Below are 21,978 nucleotides of genomic sequence, written 5' to 3'. Positions count from 1 at the left end.
ACTAAGCATTGTGTCTAGAACAGAGGAAGCCTCTGCAAAGTTTTATTCAAAGATATTCATCACATTTTAAAATAAAGTGATGTAATTAAGGTCTTTAAAAAATTTTAATGAAAAGGTTAATTTTATACATTGATTTTATAAAATGTCTAAGTTTTTCTTTCTAAGGAATACTACTGTATTCTCAAGGGATTATTCAACTCAATTCTTGTGGCTACAAAAGTTCGGAAGTTGGAAAATGAACAATATAATAATGAAGCTCAGTGGACTGTTTAAAGCCACACTTAATGAATGAAAGTAAGTCGTAGTCTTAGCAGTTAATCTCTATATTCTACACCAGTGGTTCTCAAAGTGTGGTACCCAGACCTGCAGCAGTATCAGGAGCCTCACCTGGGAATTTGTTAGAAACTCAAAGGTTCAGGCTTTGCTCAGTTCTGTTGAACCGAAACTCAGGAACCTGTACTGTAACAAGCCTGCTGAGAGCTGCTGACTCGTGGCGGCATTTGCGAGCCACTGCTCCAGACGCTGTAACTTCTGAGTTGCCTCTCTAAAAGGAGAGTATGAGACTGTAGGAAAACCAGCTTCCTATGCCTAAAAGTATACTCAAACTATGCATCTGCTCTATCTGTCTCAAGGTGGGTGGTTTCTTCACTTGGAAATTACAGGTGTCCTCTCAATCCTTTGGTTCTGTGTCTTCAGATTCAACCAACCAAGGATATTCAGAAATAAAAGTATGTCTGCACTGAACACGTATGGACATTTTCCCCTATTGCTATTCCCTAAACAGAGCAGTATAACAACTATTTACATAGCATTCATACTGTACTAGGTATTGCAAGTCACCTAGAGATAATTTAAAGTATATAGGAAAATATGCATAGGTTATGCAAAAATTCTATGGCATTTTACATACATAAAGGTATCTAAAAGGGTCCTAGAACTAATCCCATGTGGATATCATGGAACCATTGTATTTTCATGTGAAGTACAGAAAGTAATATATTGAAATTTAATCTGGCACAACATCAAATAGATACTTAAAATTTTGGTTAAATAAAACCATTATAATTCTGAAATAGTGATAAAACAGATATAGAGAGCTGTTATTTTTTATAGTTTTTAGTCAGTTTTGGAGTGGTTGTCAAATCTACAGGATTCTAATTTCTGTGAGGGCACATTGTCATAAAAATTTTATATTGACTTATATATGAGTAGACATTGCTTTTGCCCTAAATTTCAAAATTCCAAATCATTATCTTAATTTTTTATTCTCACCATATAAAATAACAAATCTCAACACAGAAAGAACACATATCTCAAAGAAGGAAAGTGATAAACATATGAAAATTAAGGATTTTGGTTCTAAGGATAATATGAAGCTGCCTACAACCTCAGATGTGTGTTGACTAACTTGTACCCTAAAGAGGAGGTAAATTAGGCTCTTCAAATTGCAGAAGACTTTCCCATTGGGATTTGCCCCAGATGGACACTTGCACTTACACTAGGGCATCTGCATCAGTGACTCCCCAAAGAGCCATGTGGACAATGCCAAGAGGAGAGTTGGAGCATTTACTCAGATATTCCATGTTTCATTTGATTCAAACACTCAGCATTTATTCAAACCTACGTAGATGAGATTCAAACCTTTATAGATTAGATAAACTTTACAATTTTCTGAATAATCATCACCAGCTTCAATTTCATCTTGTGTATGCAGACAGACACATCTCATGAAACCATTCCATCACTCTCTTTTGTGAACTCCCAAAGGAAAAAGCTTTTGTCTTCCAAACAACCTAATTTATTCCCTCTCCTGCATCTTGAACTTTGTAGATACCCAACAAACATTAATTGATGACAAATATATCTAACAGCTTTTGAATTTATTCAAATGATGATTCTTCTATTTAAAGAACATCTTTATATACTTTCCATTCTTCAGCAAAAAAGCAAAAGACTGTTTCCTTTTGCCAATTCTGTATTTAACATCTGCACAGAGCACAATGTATGTCTGTTTTAAACAAATGTGTATGCACACTGGTTATCTTGATTTAGGAACATAAATGACAATTCTGGTATTTATAGTTTCTAGCAGGAAATTTAACATTAGGGCTTAAAGTTAGTGGGAAAATGCTATTGTTCTTTAGGGAGGGCCAGGAAATTCTATTGTAGTGCTATTATGCTAACTTTGGTTATAATTTTCCCAGAAAGGGGGTAGACGCAAAGTTATGTGCATACCTTCAATGGATGGAATTTGTGGTCAAATCTCCAATACAGGTCAACTAATAGAATAACTGTATGTTTTAGCACAATTTGACTTTAAACCTCATTTGCACATGAAGTCATTGGAAAACTTTGGGAAGGTTGCTTAATTACCATTTGTTGGTTTCTTTTTAAAAATAACACATTAATGAATTTCTTATTATTGTCGTTCCTTAATGGTTATTGATTGTGTGTAGGACGCTTTGTATCTCTATAATGTGCTGCGACTTCCCCAGGGAAGGCTGTGCTGATAAACAGTGCCTACCAAGTACTTGGAAATCCTTGGATTAAAAACTAACCCTATCAGAGTAAAAGTATGTTTATTAACATGCCATATGCTAAACCTTATGTTATCTATTAATGGAGTATGTATGACATTGAAAATAGATCTTCAGTGCATTGGCTTGTGCTATTTTTACACCAAGATATATCACAGAAGGTTGGTGTCCAGGGTCAAACCTTCAACGTTAAAATGTCATGAAGTTTAGGCCTTCCACATTCATTTGAGGAGCTCCTTATTGGGTATTTGGCATCCTGTTTACCATTATATAAATTATGTGTAAGGAACAGTGTCATGTGCTTCCTTTCCTTAAATATGCGTCACATTTAGGGCTCCCTTGACATGCATGTATGCTTTAAAAATAGGTTTCATGAATTCCTCTTCCTTCTACATGGATAACTATGCTGTCTGATATATTATATCACCATATTATATGGTGATCGAGCCAAGGCAATTGCTTTCCTTGCCCTATAACTGAAGACTAACCCATGGTTTTTGCACCCATTCTATGAATGACTGTTAATGCGATTTTACTTTGTTTTGGATAGAACTAGATCTAGCAGGCAGGAGCACATGGTCCAGCATGTCCCCACACTGTCTATGGGTGCTATACCACCTCCCCTGTAAGTTCTAAGTCAATAGTCTGAAGAATTATATTTTAACAAGTTTCACACAAGATGGCCATATTGGCCTGAAGGAAAAGATTCCTTTTTTTTTTAGCCCATTTCTCCCATAAGGAGACAAAATAATGATAGTCATATTGTAACAAAGACCTGCACTCCTGTCCTTCATTTTTTAAAGTGTATACTGATAGTTCAAGGGGGTTTGCCTTGATATTTCAGACATGTATATGCATCACTTACTCTTTCTTGCCTGCTCCCCTATTATTCAACAGATTACAGTGCATTACATTATATTATCTTTGTTCACAGATGCAGTTTCAATGCTTTTCACTATCTCACATTCTCTCTCACTCTGAAGCCTCCTGTAGTCCCCTCAAACAGGCCCACTAATACAGTCACTTTCTCTCTCTCTCTCTCTCTCTCGCTCTGTGTGTGTGTGTGTGTATTTGTGTGTGTGTGTAAGATCATATATGTATTTATGTGTGCATTTATTTTATAGATTCATAGCTTCCACATATGAAAAAAACAATGCAAACTTTCACCTTTTAAGCCCAGCTCATGTCACTTAATATGTTCTTTAGTTCCAACCATTTAGCTGCAAACAACATAATTTTCTTCTTTGTGGCTGCACAATATTCCATTGTGCATATATACTACATTTTCTTAATCCAATCATCAGTTATGGGGCATCTGATCTGTTTTCAAAGCTTGGCTGTTGTGAATAGTGCTATAATAAACATGGGTGTGCAAGTGGCTCTATCATATCCTGAGGCACATTTGAGTATATGTCCAGGAGTGGTATTGCTAGATGGCTGGTGGTTCTATTTTTAGATTTTTGAGGAACCTCCATGCTGCACTAATTTACATTCCCACCAACAGTATAGAAGTGCTCCTTTCCCCCACATCCTCACCAGCACTTGTTGTTGTTTGTGTTACTGTGATAGCCATTTTGACTGGAGTGAGGTGAAATCTCAGTGTGTTTTTGATTTACATTTCCTTTATAGCCATGGATGTTGAGCATTTCTTTGCATATTTATTGTCCATTTGTGCTTCTTTTGAGAATTGTCTGTTTAGTTGATTTGCCATTTATTCAGTAAGTTTTTAATGCTTTGCAGGGTTAGTTTTTTGAGCTCTTTGTACATTCAGGTTATTAATCCCTTTAGACTTGCACTCTTATATCTGGGCCATCTTCCTTGAAAAATTCTTCCCCATATGATTTATGGACTTCTTCTTTCATATATATCTGAACATCTTAGAATATCATTTCCCCATTTTTTCCTGATTGCTTCATGAACTAGCCAGGGAAGGCAAGAGCATATTTCATTAATTCACAAATATTTGTTGAACACCTACATGTGCTCATACATAAGAAATATCGGTAAATGAAACAAAGATCCTTGCCTGTGTGGAACTTACATTAAAGCAAGGATGACTAAACATAGACACAAACGTAATACCTATGTAAATTATATGGTATATTAGAAAATGATGGATGATTAAAAATTAAAAAAAAGCAGATCTAAATGAAGAGTGTACAAGTGTGGAAAGATGTTATGATTTTCAATGGTGTCTTCAACACAGGCCTCATTGAAGGGGAGACATTTGAACAGGCTTTAAGGCCTGGGATGAGAGAAGCACACCAGGCAGAGAGAGAGTACAGACCCTCATATACTGGAGAAATAGCACAGAGTCCAGCATGGCTGATATTAAATGAGTAGGATGAGACAGGAGACGTGAGGGCAGGGAAACATGAGGGGTTTCTACCACATAGGTCTTATTACTATCAGAGCATTTGTGGAAGGGGTTGTTTTGATCTAACATTTTCAAACAAACTGCCTTAAAGGCTGAGAATAGACTTTGGGGACAATAGCTGGAACAGCAAAACATGTTGGAAAATCATTGCCACCAACTTGGAGAGAGGAGATGGAGAGGACTCCAGCAGTAGGGATAAAAAGAGACTGACTTTAACTTTCTTATGCTTCCTGTGCTTTTCTACATCTGATTTTTAGGAACTGTTATCTGATATTGAAGAGACATGTAATTTTTAAGTTAAGCGACAATTTAGTGTAATTCGAGCAGAGGCACAAGTACACATCATATCCTTTCTGCATAGAGAACTGAAGTAGAGCCAAGATAAAACTAATTACTGCTTAGGGAGAAAAAAATCCCTTGGCAAGTATACGTGGAGCCCCTAATTGATTTAAGACACTGTGCCAGGGGCTGAAGACAAGGAGCATCTCTATGCCAAAGTGCTGTTACTATCACAAAATACCTGAGGTTGGGCACTCATAAAGAAAAGAGGTTTATTTAAACCATAGGTTTGAAGACTGACAGTCCAAAATTTAGCAGCCTTATCTGTTTGAACTCTGATCATGGCCTTGTGTTGAATAGCATCACAATGCAGGGTCATATGTAGAAGAGAACACAGGGCAAAACAGGAAGTCAGAGACATTTAGAGGTTAACCTTACTATTTAGTAATGACTTATGCTTGCAGAAACTGGAATCTCTCAAGAACTGCATTCATCCCTTTTGAAGGCAGAATCCCAATGATCTAATCAGTCACCTTCTATGAGACCCTGCCTATTAAAAGTTCCACCTCTTCAATACCATCACACTGGGACCAGCACATGAACCTTTAGGGGACATACTCAAACCATATCCAAATTGTAGCAGGAGGTAAGCTGTAGCAATATCTGCAAAGCAAAAAGAGAGAACTGCTTTGACATAATCTGAACCTGAATGAAGTCCTAGCTCTGCATCTGTGTTACCTCAGGACAGTTATTTGATCTCCTACCTACTTGATTTCTTCATCTACAAAAACAAAAATAAAAGTCTAACCAAGGAGAACAGTTGGGGGAGTCACCATCAGATGTGTGAGGTGCATAATTGGATTAAGTGTCTGAAGCAAAGGAAGAACTCAGTCTGCAGCAGCTACACTCCTGTTAAGTAGTGACTACTGAACTAACACCTCTTTACCTACACTGAAAGACACGAGTCTTCTCAGTAACATAACAAGGACACCAACTCAGAAACTTTGCTAAGTACAATCCATTAAATTAAGTCAGCTGGTGACACCTCTAGAACAAAAAAATTCAAAAGTTTGGAACTAACCTCCCCTCCCTCTTTGTTTTTTTTTTTTCTGTCCTTCCTTCCTAGACCCATTAAGCAGGGCTGGGCATGGTAGCTGCTCACACTGAAGGGAGATGGGTGGTGAAGGGCCAAGTGCCAGCACTAAACTTGGGAAGAGTCAGGACTGCATCTTCCTCTCAGATTGAAAAAGCAAAGAGATGTGACAAAATGCTGGATGTGCTCCTAGACTGCCATAAAGGATATCGTTGGAAAAATGAATGTGGTATGTGGTTTAGATAGAAGGGACGTCATCCGTATTCATCTCCTGATCTGAGGTTGTGTTGTGGTTATGGAAGATAATGTCTTTGTTTGTAGAAATGTATACTAATGTATTCAGGGCCCAAGGGAGTGGTTAGCAACTTACTCTCCAGTATTTCAGGGAAACAAAATTCTTATGCAATTCTTACAAGTTTTTGTAGTTTAAAATTATTCCAAAGTAAAAGTATCTTTTTATATAAATGCATAAATATGTATAGTAAATTAAAGATATAAAAATATAATTTATACAGATGTAAATATCTTTAGCATATAAACACAAAAAGCTGAGAGTTGTGGCATTGCATCCACCTAAGTGTCAGAAAAATTTAATTATTAATACTCTTTGTGTTCTGTTAACCCAATAAATTCACAGGAAATTACAGCTTAGTTTTTCAGCTCTTATTTTGTTAAGCATCATTTCTCATATTTTTACTGACCCAGAATCTAACCATCTTACCCAGACAACAAATATTATGTTTCCAGGGAGGCAGTACTAGAACTGCTCTCAGAGCCCTTTGCCACTATGACTTGCTAGCTATGGAATCTTAGACAAATTACACATCTTTGTGACTCAGTTTTCTAATGCATGAAGTATGGATAATAATACCTACCTCATGGGGGTATATGAAAATCAAGTTTAATAATCTATACAAAGCATTTAAACTCTGAGTGGAATACATGCTGTATTCAATAAATGTCAGAAGTTAGCTATATAACTATGTGATTAAATAAAACATAAAAATTAAACCTATTGCAGTGAACACTCTTAGAAGCATTCCTCTCTTATGTAAACTAACCTGATTTTCAAATGTGTCCCTCTACAGAACTTTGAAATGTGTGAAATAAAAACATAGATGAGGGAAATAAAAAATTAAAAAGTGAACTCCTTATACATGAGTGTTAACTTTTTTAAAAAAGATAACTTCAAGTCTTTTTAACCTGAGAAAATAAACATACCATTTGCCTTAATAAGCTATTACCAGTTCATTACAATAATAATGCTGTATATCATATCATTCCAAAATTCAGTTCTTTACAACCTCTTATGAGTCTATGAATCTTCTGTGGTTCCCTGATGTAGGCTGGACTAAACTGGGTGGTTGTTTTATCACCCAGCTGTGAATTACCTGAGCTTGGATCCAGGCTCTGGTTTAGATTTAAATCTTTTCTACATATCACTCATTCTCCTTGAACCAGCACCTACAGGAGCATCTTCTTGTTAAGGCAGTGGCAGAATCACAATAACAAATCCAATTATGCAGCACAGTTAAGCTCTTTGCTCACATCTCATCCAACCAGCATTTCATTGTCCAAATCAGGTCACATGGCCAAGTCCAACATAAATGAGGTACAAGTATTTTCTATCCCTGGTGGTAGGACACTGAGCTATAATAATCCTGTTGCAGGGGGCTAAAGAATTAGGATCATAAATCCAATCTGCAAAGCACTGAATTTGAATTGCCTGTACTCTAAGTCTACAAATCTTGAGACCTTTATAAGAAGGAGCAACAGGACACCAGCAGGAAGTGCACATCAAATTGCTTCCCCAGTAGCAGCTATAGACTCAGTCTGATTTACTTCCCTTCTCTTACCGTCTCCATATAGAGTTTACACAAAGAATGATAACTATCAGGAGGCTATTCGTGACCATAATATTGGAATTTTGCTCTTGCAAAACTCTTCCATATGGAATTAAACATGGACTGAATTCTTACCATAGTCCTACCAATGGTATAATTCTTCCACGTACATTAATTCACTTTGAAACAGGAGAATATTTTTCTTCTATAAAATTTATGAAATATCCTTGCAAATGGCACATGTTCAATAAGTATGTATGAAAGATTAGGGGTCAGAATTAATATGCAAGAAATTAAAAGGATTCAACCAGTAGAATTCTTGCAGGTTACTGTGGTTTTTGTCATGAGAAAGTAAAGTTTTATATTACATTTAACAGAAATTCTATGGGAATTTATTATCTGAAGTACATATATGATTTTAAAGTTGTATTAACTAAGAGAATTTAGCTATTTAGAATCTGGCTTTTGTGTGACATTTTTAAGATAACAATATAGCTTGGTATTTCCCTGTACGTATTGCTTCACATTTATTGTAATCCCTTTAAATTCCACTCTAAAAACCATAACTTTATATGCCTTACTCTACTTAACTTTTTGCTGTTTATGTGCTTCCTGTGAAGACAGTTAGACAGACAAGGCTGATAAAAAGAAAACTTCTCCTTACCACTTTTGGATAACTGAGCAATGTGATTGTTTTTCCCTACCAATAGAAGTCCACTGCTTCCCTGAGAACTTACCCATTGGAGGCATTTAAGATGTTTGGAAAGTTATAAGGCAGCCAAACTTCCTTCTAAAAGGAGTGAAATGCATGCTAATCTAATTGCTCAAGAGTGCATATGCTGGTCCTTAAAAGCAAGACTTCTACACTGGTTCCCCCTACTGGATTGAGGGCACACTGACTTGGAAATTGATGAAAACAATATGGGTAAACCTTTTCATCTAAGGGCATGTTCCTCAAATGGCAAATCCAGCCTGCATCTAGAATGCATTTACTCTGTGATAAACATGCCAAATGTTCCTTGAGTTTGCTTCCCAAGGGCAAAATACTGCAAGTTGAAAACTGTCCAACTGAGACTCAAAGTGCAGAACAAAAGCGTGCCTCTTGGATATTGTGCCAGGGAGTGGGAGGGCATGTGTGTGGACCATGGAGAAAATTCAAGAGCAGTAGGTTAGATAAACCACCAGCTAGGTTTTTTATTATTATTTATTAGGATGCTGGATTTGGGATCTGACAGTTTATTTCCTTTTTATGCATTTAAAACTGTCAGAACCAATTCCTCACATTCCCATGACTTCATTGTTTCTCTTTCCCTGCTTGTCTTTCTGTCTTAATAAGAACACTGTCTTCTCCACTCTGTGAAGGACAGACTCAGGCCTATTGTGAAATAAGTGTTATGAAGTCTGTCTGTTGGGGAAAGCTGGCAGATTTCTTCTGCTTGACTTAGTCCAATTGGTGAGAGGAAAGGTGCAAACACTGGCAAAGTTTTTGGCACATGCTCCTGCACCAGCTTGGCTTTGTTAAGAGAGAAAGAACAATCATGATGGCTATTTCCTGCCTAAATATCAGATAACTGTGGTGTACTTGTAAATATACAGTTCAGACACTGGGTACAGAGCATACAGACTTGCCCCAGGTTCTCATATTAAAAAATATAGTGTCCCTCACGTACCAAGCAAATATGGGGGATTCTGCACTTACTTATGGATCCATTGAGTGCATTCTTCTTCAACTCCAGAAATTTGCAACAGATTATTTTTCAGAGCTTCTTATTAGAATCCTTCTCCATAGCTTCTGAGGTTCTTGTTTTAGCTCTACTAACATAGTGACCCCTTTTGGGGAAGAGTCTTCTTGCCTCTGCCTTAAGAGCAGTAGTAGTAGCAGATGGTAGTGGGTCAAAGCACTTAAGCAAGTTGAGGTTTAGTGATTCGGGGCTTGATTATAGGTTAAGAATTTTAAAAGGGCTCAGCTGAATTATTCTTCTGTTCCTGTGGCATTGGCCAAGGTTATCATTCAGCTGCATTCTGCTGGCAGCTGGGCTGAATGGGAGGGTGCAACAAGGCCTCTATTATACAAGCCTTGCCCCTCTGGCCTTGACCTCATGTCCTTTTCTCTCTCCAGGGGAGGCTGGCTGGAACTTTATAGCTGTGGCTGGCTTTCCTAAAGGAGGAAGAAGAAGCTGCCATTCCTCTGAATGCAGCTTGGAAGTTCCAGAACATGAGTCTTACCACATTCCATTGTTCTACACAGCAGTTTGTCAACAGAAGGAAGCTAGACTCCACTTCTTGAGAGACAAAGGATTTGTGGCCTTATTTAACCCACATTTGCTTCTGCTTTTCCTGTACTTAGCTATGTTTTATACTTTGTCCCTGTGTCCTTATAAATTTATCATTTTTATTCGCTCTATTTTTCCAACAAAAAAGTTATTTGGAGACCCTTCCAGCATGAGATTCAAAATCAGGGCTTTACTTATCTTTGAAAAGTTTTTTTCTACACATATATTCACAGATACAGGAATATATTTTAAAACAAAAGAAAACATTTTAGGTAGTTGCTAGTATATAGCCTCAATTGCACCTGCCCATTTATTTTTCACAGAGTTATATACTGGATCAGCATAAGCACAAGAGAAAGTATTTCACAGCATAGATATGTTAGGCTGTCATGTACAAGTTAAGTGAAAATAGATTTTTTTGCAACACATATAAAACAAGAAAATATAGGATATAGAAACCCAATCAACCAAGCTTTCTTACACAATGCATATGACTTGAGTCAAAGGAGAAAAGCAGATTGGAAATTGAATCTGCATTGCATTTTTAGGAAATGCCGAGCAAAAAGAGAGATGTTAGCAGGACTGCTGAGTAAATTTTGTTTACTGCAGTTCAACATTTTCTCTAGCAAATCATGTGAGAAGGGACGAGTATAAATGCACCTATTTATGTAGGTAATTTTTCTGTTTCATGGCTCTGATTCATCTCTCTGCCTCGTTTTATGGGGAGTCACGCTACATTGGTTGCAATTAATTTCAGTGCTGCATATTAGCCATAAACAGATATTTCATAAATTGACTTGATGTATTTTTTTTTCCTCTGTGGTTTTCTTGAAAGATGAGAATGGTTCAGAAGAAAAGCAAAGTGTGGAAGAAATGGAAGGGCAGAGCCAAGAAGCAGGTGGGCTCAGATTTCTTTTGAGGAGTCTCCTAGGCCTCATCCACAGAGGTGAACAATAACTTTACTCAATACTATTGTCTGAAAATGCTTATGCCTTTTCACCTGATTAACTCCAGTGTTCCTTCAGAGCTCCAATTCTTTTAACTCTGAGTTGACTGTGCTACCAAATGGAATGGTTCATTCTCTCCCAATGGCTCACTCACCAATTCCATGTTTCTTTCCTATAATAACAGTTTGCTTGGTAATGCTCTAAGAAGGGTAGAAGAAGACTGAAAGTGGAAAATCACAGGTTGAATGACTTAGGTCAGACCCAGTTGGAGAAAAAAATAAAATGAAAACCATTTAAAGAAAATGAAGAAGAGGTTTTCTACAATGAATGAAGTTTTTTTTTAAAACTATCTTGCTTTGAATTTTGAATAGTCATGCTCCTGGTTATTTCTCTACTTGTTGTAGAAGAAAATACCATGAAACCTAAATACCCCCATCCTCCTAAAAGCTATAACAAAGTTCAAAAACATTCCTGACATCATCTCTGTTTGCTAAAGGACAGGTGATGTGGCCATTGAATGTAGATTCTACTCTATAGAATACAAATTGAACATTTTTAATAAAATATCACTTAAGGCTCTAAAAAGATTGATGTTACCTTTGATATACCATCTCTTCCTACCCAATTCTGTACTCAGGCATGCTTTCCATTATGCCAAAGAATAATAGGCATAATCATGCAGTTACCAGCATAACCACCAAAATAAAAATATCCTTCTTCCCTTCAATTTCCAAAAGATTCTCCCAACTCTAGTGAGCCACACACTATTTTTTAAATAGTGACTCTGTCTAATGTGTGCCAGGCACATCCTAGATGATATGCTGAACTCTTGGAATTAAACCAGTTAGTGCAATAAGTTTTACACTGAAAACTTCCTACATTAACCTTGGAACTTTTGTAAAGGAACTGGAAGTTTTTATTATTAACTTGGAAGATGGAATTGAAGAAGGCCAATCAGGGAAAGCACTGAAGCAAGGCAGCAAGGGCCTTGTGTACCTGTTACTGGGTCAGCTGCTCCCTTTGTTGAAACACAGTCCTCACAGAGAAGTGAATTTCTGATACAGCAAACTGTTGTTATCCAACCCTCCCCGCCCCAACCCACACATCATTATGCTCCACAGAAGATGAGTCTTAAGTGAAAAGCTGTCACTGTTTTTACTGTTTGGGGCTGACAAGTATTAGTCAACTAACTGCTGACAGCTGAGGCCATTCTCTGACTGCTGAGGTCTCAGGAGTTTTATTCACTCACAGTCTCAAGCTGTCTTTATCAACATAGATTTTTTTTTGCCATCCTGTACACACACTCAATCACATACACACACCACACAGATACATTCACATAGATTTGCCTGTGTTTTTTTCTTTTAGTCAGTTGAGCACAGGTAGTTTCCTTTTGGAGTTGGATCCACCTTGCCTGTGAACAGAGAGGGGTACAGTATAACCTCTTCTCCACCTCTTCAATCTGATAACATTACTGCCCTAACTTGGGCACCTCCAAATGTAAAGGAATGCTAACTGTATTCCTGAGTGGCTTTTCTTGCTCTTCTAAGTAAGCCTGATGGTTAGCAGACGGTCTAGTAGTAGACTTCATTTATGATCTTAGCCAGTTTCACCAGACATTGTTACGTTTACTCTGCTGATTTCATAGGCACCCTAATCAGACTATGGAGAGACTGAAGGCATAGATCTAGTTATTAAAGCCCTTTTGACCTGCTGTTATTTTTCCAAAACAAAAGTATCTTCTTTTCATTCAATATAATTTCTGGTGCCAGTTTTGATTATATAACTCTTCAGGCCTCTTCCATGTGATAGAAAAAATAAAATGTCAGAATAGCATAATTCACAAGTTTTGACAGTTCTCACTGTCAAACCAAATTGAAATTGTATCTAATATTTATCAAGAAGTCAATAATAAATACATAACAAAGGCTTACTTTGTCCTAGCATGGTTTGTGCACTGACAATATAGTAGCAAATAATAAAAACAACATCCTTAAATTCCTTGAATCTTATATTCTGGTGATATGATCCAAACAATAAACAAATATTAAAGGATAAAACTATCAGATAATGATAAGTACCTTGCAGAGAGATAAAGTAATAGAGGAGAAATTCCCAGAAGGCAACCTTCTAATGACTGAATTTGGGGAGGACTCACAGAGGAAGGGATAATGATGAGATGGTGAAAGAGCATTCTAGATGGAGGGAACAAATAATGAAATGCCTCAAGGCCAGTTTGGGCTTAATGTTAGAGAAAGGGCAGTGTGACAGAGCAGGGTGAGCTCAGAATATCATGGTAGGAGATTTGGTAAGTCATCATAGGACCAGATCATGCTAGACAGTATTTGTTTTGACTTTATTAGAACTACAGAGAAAAGTCAAGGGAAGGTTTTAAGTATTACAGCAAATGATCTATGTCTTAATAAACTCACTTTGCCAGTGAGTGAAAATGGCTAAAAAAAAAAAAAATTAAAAAAAAAAAGATTGAGTGAAGCTAGTTAAACAGCTACAGTGAGAAAACAATTACAGAGGTTTCTGGAAATGGGGACTAACTGACCAACACATGTCACATTCCTGAGATAAAAGGCAATAGGACATGCTGATGGACTGAATGAGGCATATGGTGGAAAGAGGATTTCTGGTTAAATTGTAGGTTTTTAGCTTCAGTGACTGTGTGGATGTCAGTGTCACTTACTGATATGTGGAAGACTGGCAAAAGAGCACAGTTTTTGTTGAGAAAGTTAAAGTTCAGTTTTAACTATAATAAATTTGAGAGGATGCTTAGATAGTCATATGGAATGTCAAGAAGCCAGTTAGAAATGTGAGTCCAGATTTCCAGGGAAAGGTGAGTACCGCAGATACAGGCTTAGGAGTCACTGAAATATAAATAATCTCATTCAGAGGACTGGATGAGATTCACCAAGGAGAATATGCAAATAATAAAGACAATCATGACATTTAAACATGTGCCAACAAAAGAAGCAGCAGCCACAACAAGAAAGCTTTGAAGAACAGGGTAAAGACAGAGAAATGCTATGGAAGAGTCAAGTAAGATTTAAAAAGGATGGGGAGGCATGACCATAAGATTTGCAAAGGCATTGACACATTTGATAAGGCAATTCTTAAGTGAGGAAGTAAAGAACAATAACTTCTTTTAGGCAACTTTTCTGTGAAGGATGGTGAGACATGGGAAGATGTTGTGACATTAAAGGAAGTTTCCTCTTTTTTAAAAACCTTGAGGATTGTCACATAGCAAAAGAAAATGATTCATTATCTCCAATTATCCCCCTATTAAAAATTTTATTCTCTATTCCAATAGAAACACAACCTAAAAAGAAAAAGTCATGTATATATTATGGATGAAAAATATGATAGAAAATAAGGAATTTTCCTCTAAATATGTGTTATTTAGTATGTGTATCTGTTATCTTTAGTTCCTGACCATGTTAGTATAAGAAAAATGTTCTTTTCCCAGTTCACAAGTATAACCATGCCAAGTGATTTTAATAATCTCTCATGTCTTAAATTTACTGTTTGAATGCTAGTAGCTTATTATATGTCATCCTAGAGGCCAAACATGAATAGAATCCCTGTGGTGCTAATGCGACTAAGAAGAGTGATCAGTTCTGTTAAGGCTAATAGGTACTGTGAGAGGGACAGGGACCTCCACATCCTCGGTCCCCATTCTGTGCTTGGGTGACATGAAATCTCCAAATGGCTTTTAGTTCCTCCCTTGAAATCGTCCATTTCTCCACAGCCTCTGCACTGACAACCGTAGAGCTACTCTGTGCAACTTGACAGCCTGGTATAATGGCAACCCACAGAAGTGCTGTGCTAAGACAAAAATATATATATATATCTATAGATATATATCAAACTTTAAAAAACTACACACATAAGGGCACTTTTGGAAACTTGAACAGATATACTTTCCTTTATAATCTGTTACTGAGAAAAATAATATTCTATTCTTCAGGTATTGTAAAAGAAGCCAAAGCTACCATAGCCATTTTTTTGGTGAAGTATATCCTTCACCAAAAAATAGTTTATAGCCCACTGGCCTAAGTCTTAATTTAAGATTTTTGCTTCATTAATTATAAAAAAAGATTACAATCTCCTGACACCTCAAATGACCACTTTACATATTACAGCATGAAGGAAGCTCACATGTTCTTTGGTGAAGTGGGGAGGGAGGTGACAAGGGCAGGCAGGGGCAGGAGAATATTAACTGCTTGACAGTATTAACTCTGAGGTCACGTTTCATTTTCTGCTTTCTAGATAGTGTCAACACCACCTCTGTGCCCACCTCTGCTTCAGAAGATGTGCTTGAAGTCTGTAAAGATGAAGGTATGAGGTCATCTATTACATCTAAAAATCACAGGCTTAAAAGTAGACTATTTGGATATTGTTTATATGGAGAAATGAAGCAGTAAACATATTTAATTCTCTTTAAGCTTCTCAAGTTCCAACACAAAGATCCCACCCACTCTCTTTCATTCCATATCTAGCGTCTTCAGAATTTATATATAGATCTACATTTGTTCCTCCAAAAAATAACTATGATCAGAGAATTTATGGTTGGAAATACTTACTTAAAACACCACAATTAGTCAATTCTGCTGTTCACAGCTACTTATTAGGCTTAAGTCTAAAAGAGTGGCATTGAGGACCACCCACTAGGGATAACACTATCCAAGAAAAACTTTCTGAAGTCATCCTTAGAGATGAATTTTTGGAAAAAGCATCATTGTCCATTCTGTAGATAGTTACTTAGAGAAAATATCACCAAATTTACTTTTCTAGGCAAGTATTTGAGGAATTACTAGGGGAACATTGATGTAAAGATGCTAATGCTTAAAATCTTATCTAAATTAAAATAAAATAATCCTTTCCTTTCTCTCCCTCCTGATTAACTGGCAAGTCCCCATGCAAAGATAATATTTTATGCCCGTGATTGCTGAAAGTATTCTGTGACTGATAGACCAGATTACCATAGTTGTACAAATGGACATCTGGTAAACCATGCAATCTGCTTGGAACTTTAAGATTCATATGTTGAATGCATTTCTTCAATTTGAGGTGATATGCAAATAGATGTACATTTGCCATTGATAATTGTTACTTGTGGAGTTGGTATTAAGAAATTCAAGGTAGTCTTGATTCCACTTCCATTTTTTTTTTTTTTTTTCTAAATCAAGTGTCTTGTTTAGTGAAGAGAGTTGCCAAGAGTGAGAGCAATGGAACCATATGCTGGGAGCTTAATTCTTAGCTCTGACACTGGTAATTTAGGTGGCCTTTGACAAATAATTCAAGGAATTAACAAGGAATTAGCAAGTAATGACAAGTAAAGAATTTCTTTGTGCTTCTGTTTTCTTCTCTGTAGATCAGAGACAATAATAGTATCTACCTCACACAATATAGGTCACATAGGTCAGTTGCTTAGCATTTTACCTAGCTCTTGTGTAGAGAAATTTATCAGAAGACAGACAGAGATGGAGATTAGGAAGCAGACATTTATTAGGGAGAGCTCTTGAAATCAATTGCTGTAATAGTAAAAGAAAGAAAGCAGAACTGAGTAGGGTAGAAGTGCAACTGCAGCGCATTCTAAGAAGAGAGCTCTGCTGACTAGGGGAGATATGAAGATGGCAGGAATCTTCTGAGCTGTTCAAGGTCAAGGTGAGAGAATCAAGCCATTATACCCATGGATAAGTCATTTGGTGCTGGCTGCCCTGCCAGCCTTGGGTGATATAATTCCCTTCCATTGGTATAATCCTGAAAGCCAGGGATGGATGAGGTCTGCCTGTACCTGGGAGAATAAATTCTTCATTTCTGACAGGGGATTTGGCTGGCCCATCACAGCATCCACCATACTGTCATCATTTTTGGTAGTCCTTTTCTTGGTCATTTCCACTTTTCAAATGACACATTGCTTTATACTACTTCTGGCATTCTTGGTTTTAAAACTATTTGATTTATCAGATGTAACTTATGTCAGATATTCACAGAAGTTCTGATAAAAAGCTGTAGGTTATCTTAGAAATAAACCAATTTGTGTCAGAGTTAAAAGACAGAAACTGGTGCTCATTTTAAGCCAAAAATTTGGAGCATTCTAATCATTTAGCTTATGATAAAAAATTTTAAAGTGTCATAAAGTCAAATGGCAGTTTAAGAAACAAGAGAGATAATCTAATTTGAATGCTTCAAGCTGAGATTTTTCCTGTTGAGTTGTTTAGTATGGAGATATCACACCTTTGTAGAAACATGCTGTTTGTAATATTTTCTGATGCTTTTAGGATCTCACACTATTAATTGCTCAGGCCAGGAACATTTTTTTGAATACTTTTAGCATTTTTTTTCTAAAAATAAAACATTTTAATGGTGGTAACTACATCAAAGAATTCTGTCATGTGTCAAAAATTCCATTCCCTCATAAAACTAAATGCGAAGTTTTAGGGATTTGACTGAAATAAATCATTAATATTAATTGACCTACATATTTGGGAAAATATAACTGTTGGAAATCCATATTAGTGGAAGAAATCCAGTTCACTTAAAAATATAACACAGAAGATATGATTTTTGCCTTTTTCTTCTGAAGTAACTTGAATAAAACATCACTCTTTTTAATTGATTATCAGTTCAAAGCTTAGACCAGGTGTCTAATGCTTATTGAACTGTCATCTTGACTGATAGATGCACAGTTTAGAATAAAAAAGAACATTCTATTGAAATCCTCCAAGACTGAAGTCAAGTTGAGGTTAAAAGGAAGTCATAAGTGTTGAGGATTCATTTCAAACATTATCCATTATTAGCTTTCATGCAAAAATATCTCTCCTCAATGACACTAGGGTTATTTTAGAGCTCTGGAGTTATAAGATTGCTTATAGAAATGCTTATTACACTCTCCAGTTTAAGTGGCAGAACATTTTTGCTCATCAAAGGTCTGGAAGGAGCTCTTGCTCTCTTGACTTTGTTTTGAGACATTGCTCCTGACCGAGCATTTTCTAGGGTTTTAGAGTCACCCATGTTCTGAATTGACCTTTTTTTCTTTTTTCTAATATAACTTACATGGAATTTGAGACTTGTTTGGTCATTTCTAGCTCTGCTCATTGGTTGGCTGGCTTTACATCTGACACAACTTTGGTTTCCATTGGAAATTATTGTCTTTCAAGAGTGCCGGGGTTGGAAACAAGCAAGCAAAAAAAAAAAAAAAAAGAGAGATGGTTGTCTCTTCATGACAGAGATAAGGTTTTTAAAAACTAAACATCTAAGAGTTGAAAATTCTCAAGAGGAAGTGTTATAATCCTGGAGTCTTCTATGCCAGTGATTTTATTCAAATGTTCTAGACATATTTCCCACTGGAAACCAAGAACAGGTGTTCCTTGCCCACTTATCCCCAAGTAAGTGTGAATGGTACAAGCTGCTAACAGGAGATACAAATGATCGGCTTGTGGATTAGGAGCTAGATTGTTATCCACACACTGAATACACCTGTTCCCAGAGAATCATTACAGCTGTCTGGTGGGCAGGAGTTGAATTGAGAGGCTGAGATATGAGGAGAATTGCTGATAAGTAGCTCATTCACATGGGGTACATGCCAAGGACATGGTAACCAGAATTCAACTGAAATTAACAGCAAGGTGAAGCAGATTTGTGGAAAAACTGTGTTGTGGATAGGAATTCTGATATCATTTCTAAAATAGTGCATGTTTTGTCTATCAAGAGATTCTTTTGCTACTGGTAAAAATACTTTTAATTTAATGGTATTTTACACTTTAAATCCTCAAAGACAAATCCAGGAGTGCAAGTGTTAAAGGTATCCAAATTAACAAATATATAAGCAATCAGATGAGAGGCCATCTAAACATGGGAGTAAAAGCATAGGAATATCTAGTACTCTGGTTGAAACTTCTGCAAAGTTATTCTTGCTATTATTTAAGATATAGTCAGTCTTCTTAAGTCAAAGGAGAACTCTAATCTAATTGTCTCTATCCTTTTAAATAACTCATCCTCATCCACTGCCAGGGCCAAGACACCTTACTGGGAGAAAAAAAAGTGCTGTTTAAACATATCCGGATTCACCTGTCTTATTATTTAATCAGTACCTAATTTGAATTTGAAGGTCAACTAGACCAAATCATAGGCTCATTAATATTAAAAGCAAAATCAATTAGTACTCAGGTGCATACCCAAGCTCATATTCCTTTGGAACTTCATGTGAGTGCGTCATTACTGTTTGGCATTTATGAAGTGGGATGTCAACTGGCAAAGAATTTCTAAACTCTTAATCTAGTTTCAGACCTCCAGGAGGTCAAAATTACTGTAGGAAAAGGAGAAAGCTAGAGCAAGAGTCAGCCTCTTCGAAGAGAACCAGAGAGGAAGGCGTTATTATTATGGAAGCAAATTCTGGCATGTACAAGAGATGAACATAAATGGCACCAACTGTCAGCACTGTAAGCCTGGCTGGTGGTGCAGGCACAAAATTGCTCTGAGCCCAGCTTCTATTTCTTGCCTCAGTTGCTGAAGAAAAAGGAAGCAATGTGCCACCCATGAAATTCCTCTCAGGCTTCTTTAGTCTAATTGTTCTTAGTCCTTTTCTTGTCCTGAGTGTCTCCTGAGCACCTCACCCCCTGATCAAACACAGCAGGGACAAAGATGTCCCCTGTCCTGGGTCTGCAGTGATAGAGTCTGAATACACTTTAGCACCCCCAATTCTTCATTCTTGGATTTTCAACCCTAAGCCTGGAATGAAGGCAGCTGCCCTAACTGTTAACTCCCATAGCTAATACATACATGAGCTTGGGGATCTTTTAAAAATGACAGCATTTATTTTCCTATTAATAAGAACAATACATACTTACTATAAAATATTATAAATGTAGAAAAGTATAAAAAAGTAAAAGTATATAATGATTTTCCCTTTAAGGGCTAAATTGTTAAAAAAAAAAAAAAAAGAAAGAAAGAAAAGAAAAATGAATTCTATTCTGTTTTTGTAATTTAACAGTAGACCACGAATAGTCTCCCAAGTCTTTAAATATGCCTCAGAGGAATGATTTTTATTGGAGCATGGTATTTATCATCTGTAGTCCCACAATTTACATAGCCAGGACCCTAATGTTAGATTATTTAGTTATTTACAGTTTTCTCTCCACTATAAATAAAAAGGAAATGCTATGCATACATTTTAGATAAACCTTTGTGTGTACCTATGATCAGTTCCACAGGATAAATTCCCGATTCTTTGTTGATTTACTATGGAAAAGGTTGAAACATTTTTATTACTTACATTTTAAAAGCAATGCACGTTTATTATAAGAATAAGCAAAAGAAGAAATGAAAAATATCATCTATAACTCCAGTCCTCTGAAACAAGTATTTGTAATAAGCTGGCATATACATTTCTAATATTTTTCTAGGCAGACACATACCTGTATGAGGGATTTTCTGGGATAGTCTACAATGAATACTGTTTTGAAACTATTTTTAAATCTGAAATTAGATTATGAAATTCTTCCCCTATCTTTTGATAGTCTAGCATCATTTTTTTGCCATATACTTACCCAGTCTCCATTTTGAATTATTTCTTTGGTTTTAGTTTTACATTCTATGCTTGCATTAAAATGACTCAGTCAGTTAAAACATTTTAAGGTGTGTTTGGTATTTGGAGGCTTGAATATTTTTTAATCATTATTAAATATATACATACTTACTTTATAAACATTGTATCATATTCTATGTACTTTTCTGAATCTTGTTTTGATATAGGCAGCAAAACTTTGTGGCAATCCCTCTGAGGCACTTTATGCAGATCTAATTCATCTATTTTAAAGCTCACATGATATTCCATAGCTCAGATGTTTCATAATTTATTCAACAATTCTCCTATGATGAGCCAGCACTTTCTTTCTACTTTATTGCCACACAAACAATGCTGTGATGGCCATTCTTGCCCATATATTCTAACATGCTGGAGCTTTTATTTGTACAGGAAAGATTCCAGAAATTCAAGTTCTGCTTTGAGAAATATGTGTTTTTAATAGATATTGCCAAATTGCTTTCCACAAAGGCTATAACAATTCATATTTCCATCAGCAATTGTCATCTTGTTCTTTCTAATTTTGGCCAGGTTAGTGAGTATAAAGAAATATCTCATTATTATTTTTATAAAAGTAAGAATTAGTTTCCTAATTTCACAGGTGACTGAGGCACCCCCAAAAGCAAATTTGCAAGAGACCGCTAATCCTCATAGAGGAAATATCTTTGAGAACCCCCTTGTTGCAGGAACAACAAGGGTCACTGAGACCATTTTTACAGGAAGTAGGGAGTTTACTAGCAGACTCAAGGGAGATAATTTCTCAAAGCCTGACACCTACAGAGTTTGCCCCTCATCTCCCCTTACTAACCCTCCCCCCATAGTATACAGTCACAGTTACAGGAAACATTGCAGAGCTAGCTGGAGGCTTGCAATTTTGCAGAACTAGCAGAAAACTGCTTTTAGACCCAGAGTGGGGAAATCAAGGTAAATTCCAGACACACAGTAAATCCCAGGAAAATGGCCAAGCTGGTTCCAACATCCTCACTCTTACTATGGGTCATTTTGGAAAGAGCTTGTTTTTAGGAATTAACAG

At 36.5% G+C, this 21,978-nt stretch overlaps 1 protein-coding gene across 9 annotated transcripts in view; it reads left to right on the top strand.

Moving 5' to 3' along the window:
• The window catches only part of Macrod2 (mono-ADP ribosylhydrolase 2), a 2,131,419-nt gene that overhangs the window by 1,966,188 nt on the left and 143,253 nt on the right, over positions 1-21,978 (top strand). For 6 of the 9 annotated variants that reach the window (XM_074074308.1, XM_074074312.1, XM_074074315.1 and 3 more), the window contains 2 exons: positions 11,239-11,349; positions 15,629-15,697. In XM_074074308.1, the coding sequence (XP_073930409.1) occupies positions 11,239-11,349; positions 15,629-15,697 (180 nt within the window). The remainder of the gene's footprint in view (positions 1-11,238; positions 11,350-15,628; positions 15,698-21,978) is intronic. The other 3 variants (XM_074074309.1, XM_074074326.1, XM_074074314.1) reach the window with 2 other exon arrangements.

The sequence above is a fragment of the Castor canadensis genome, chromosome 5 (genome assembly GCF_047511655.1).
Source record: "Castor canadensis chromosome 5, mCasCan1.hap1v2, whole genome shotgun sequence".
Classification (NCBI taxonomy): Eukaryota; Metazoa; Chordata; class Mammalia; order Rodentia; family Castoridae; genus Castor; species Castor canadensis.
Note: the sequence above shows the minus strand (reverse complement) of the source record. Positions and strands in the feature narration are given on the sequence as shown.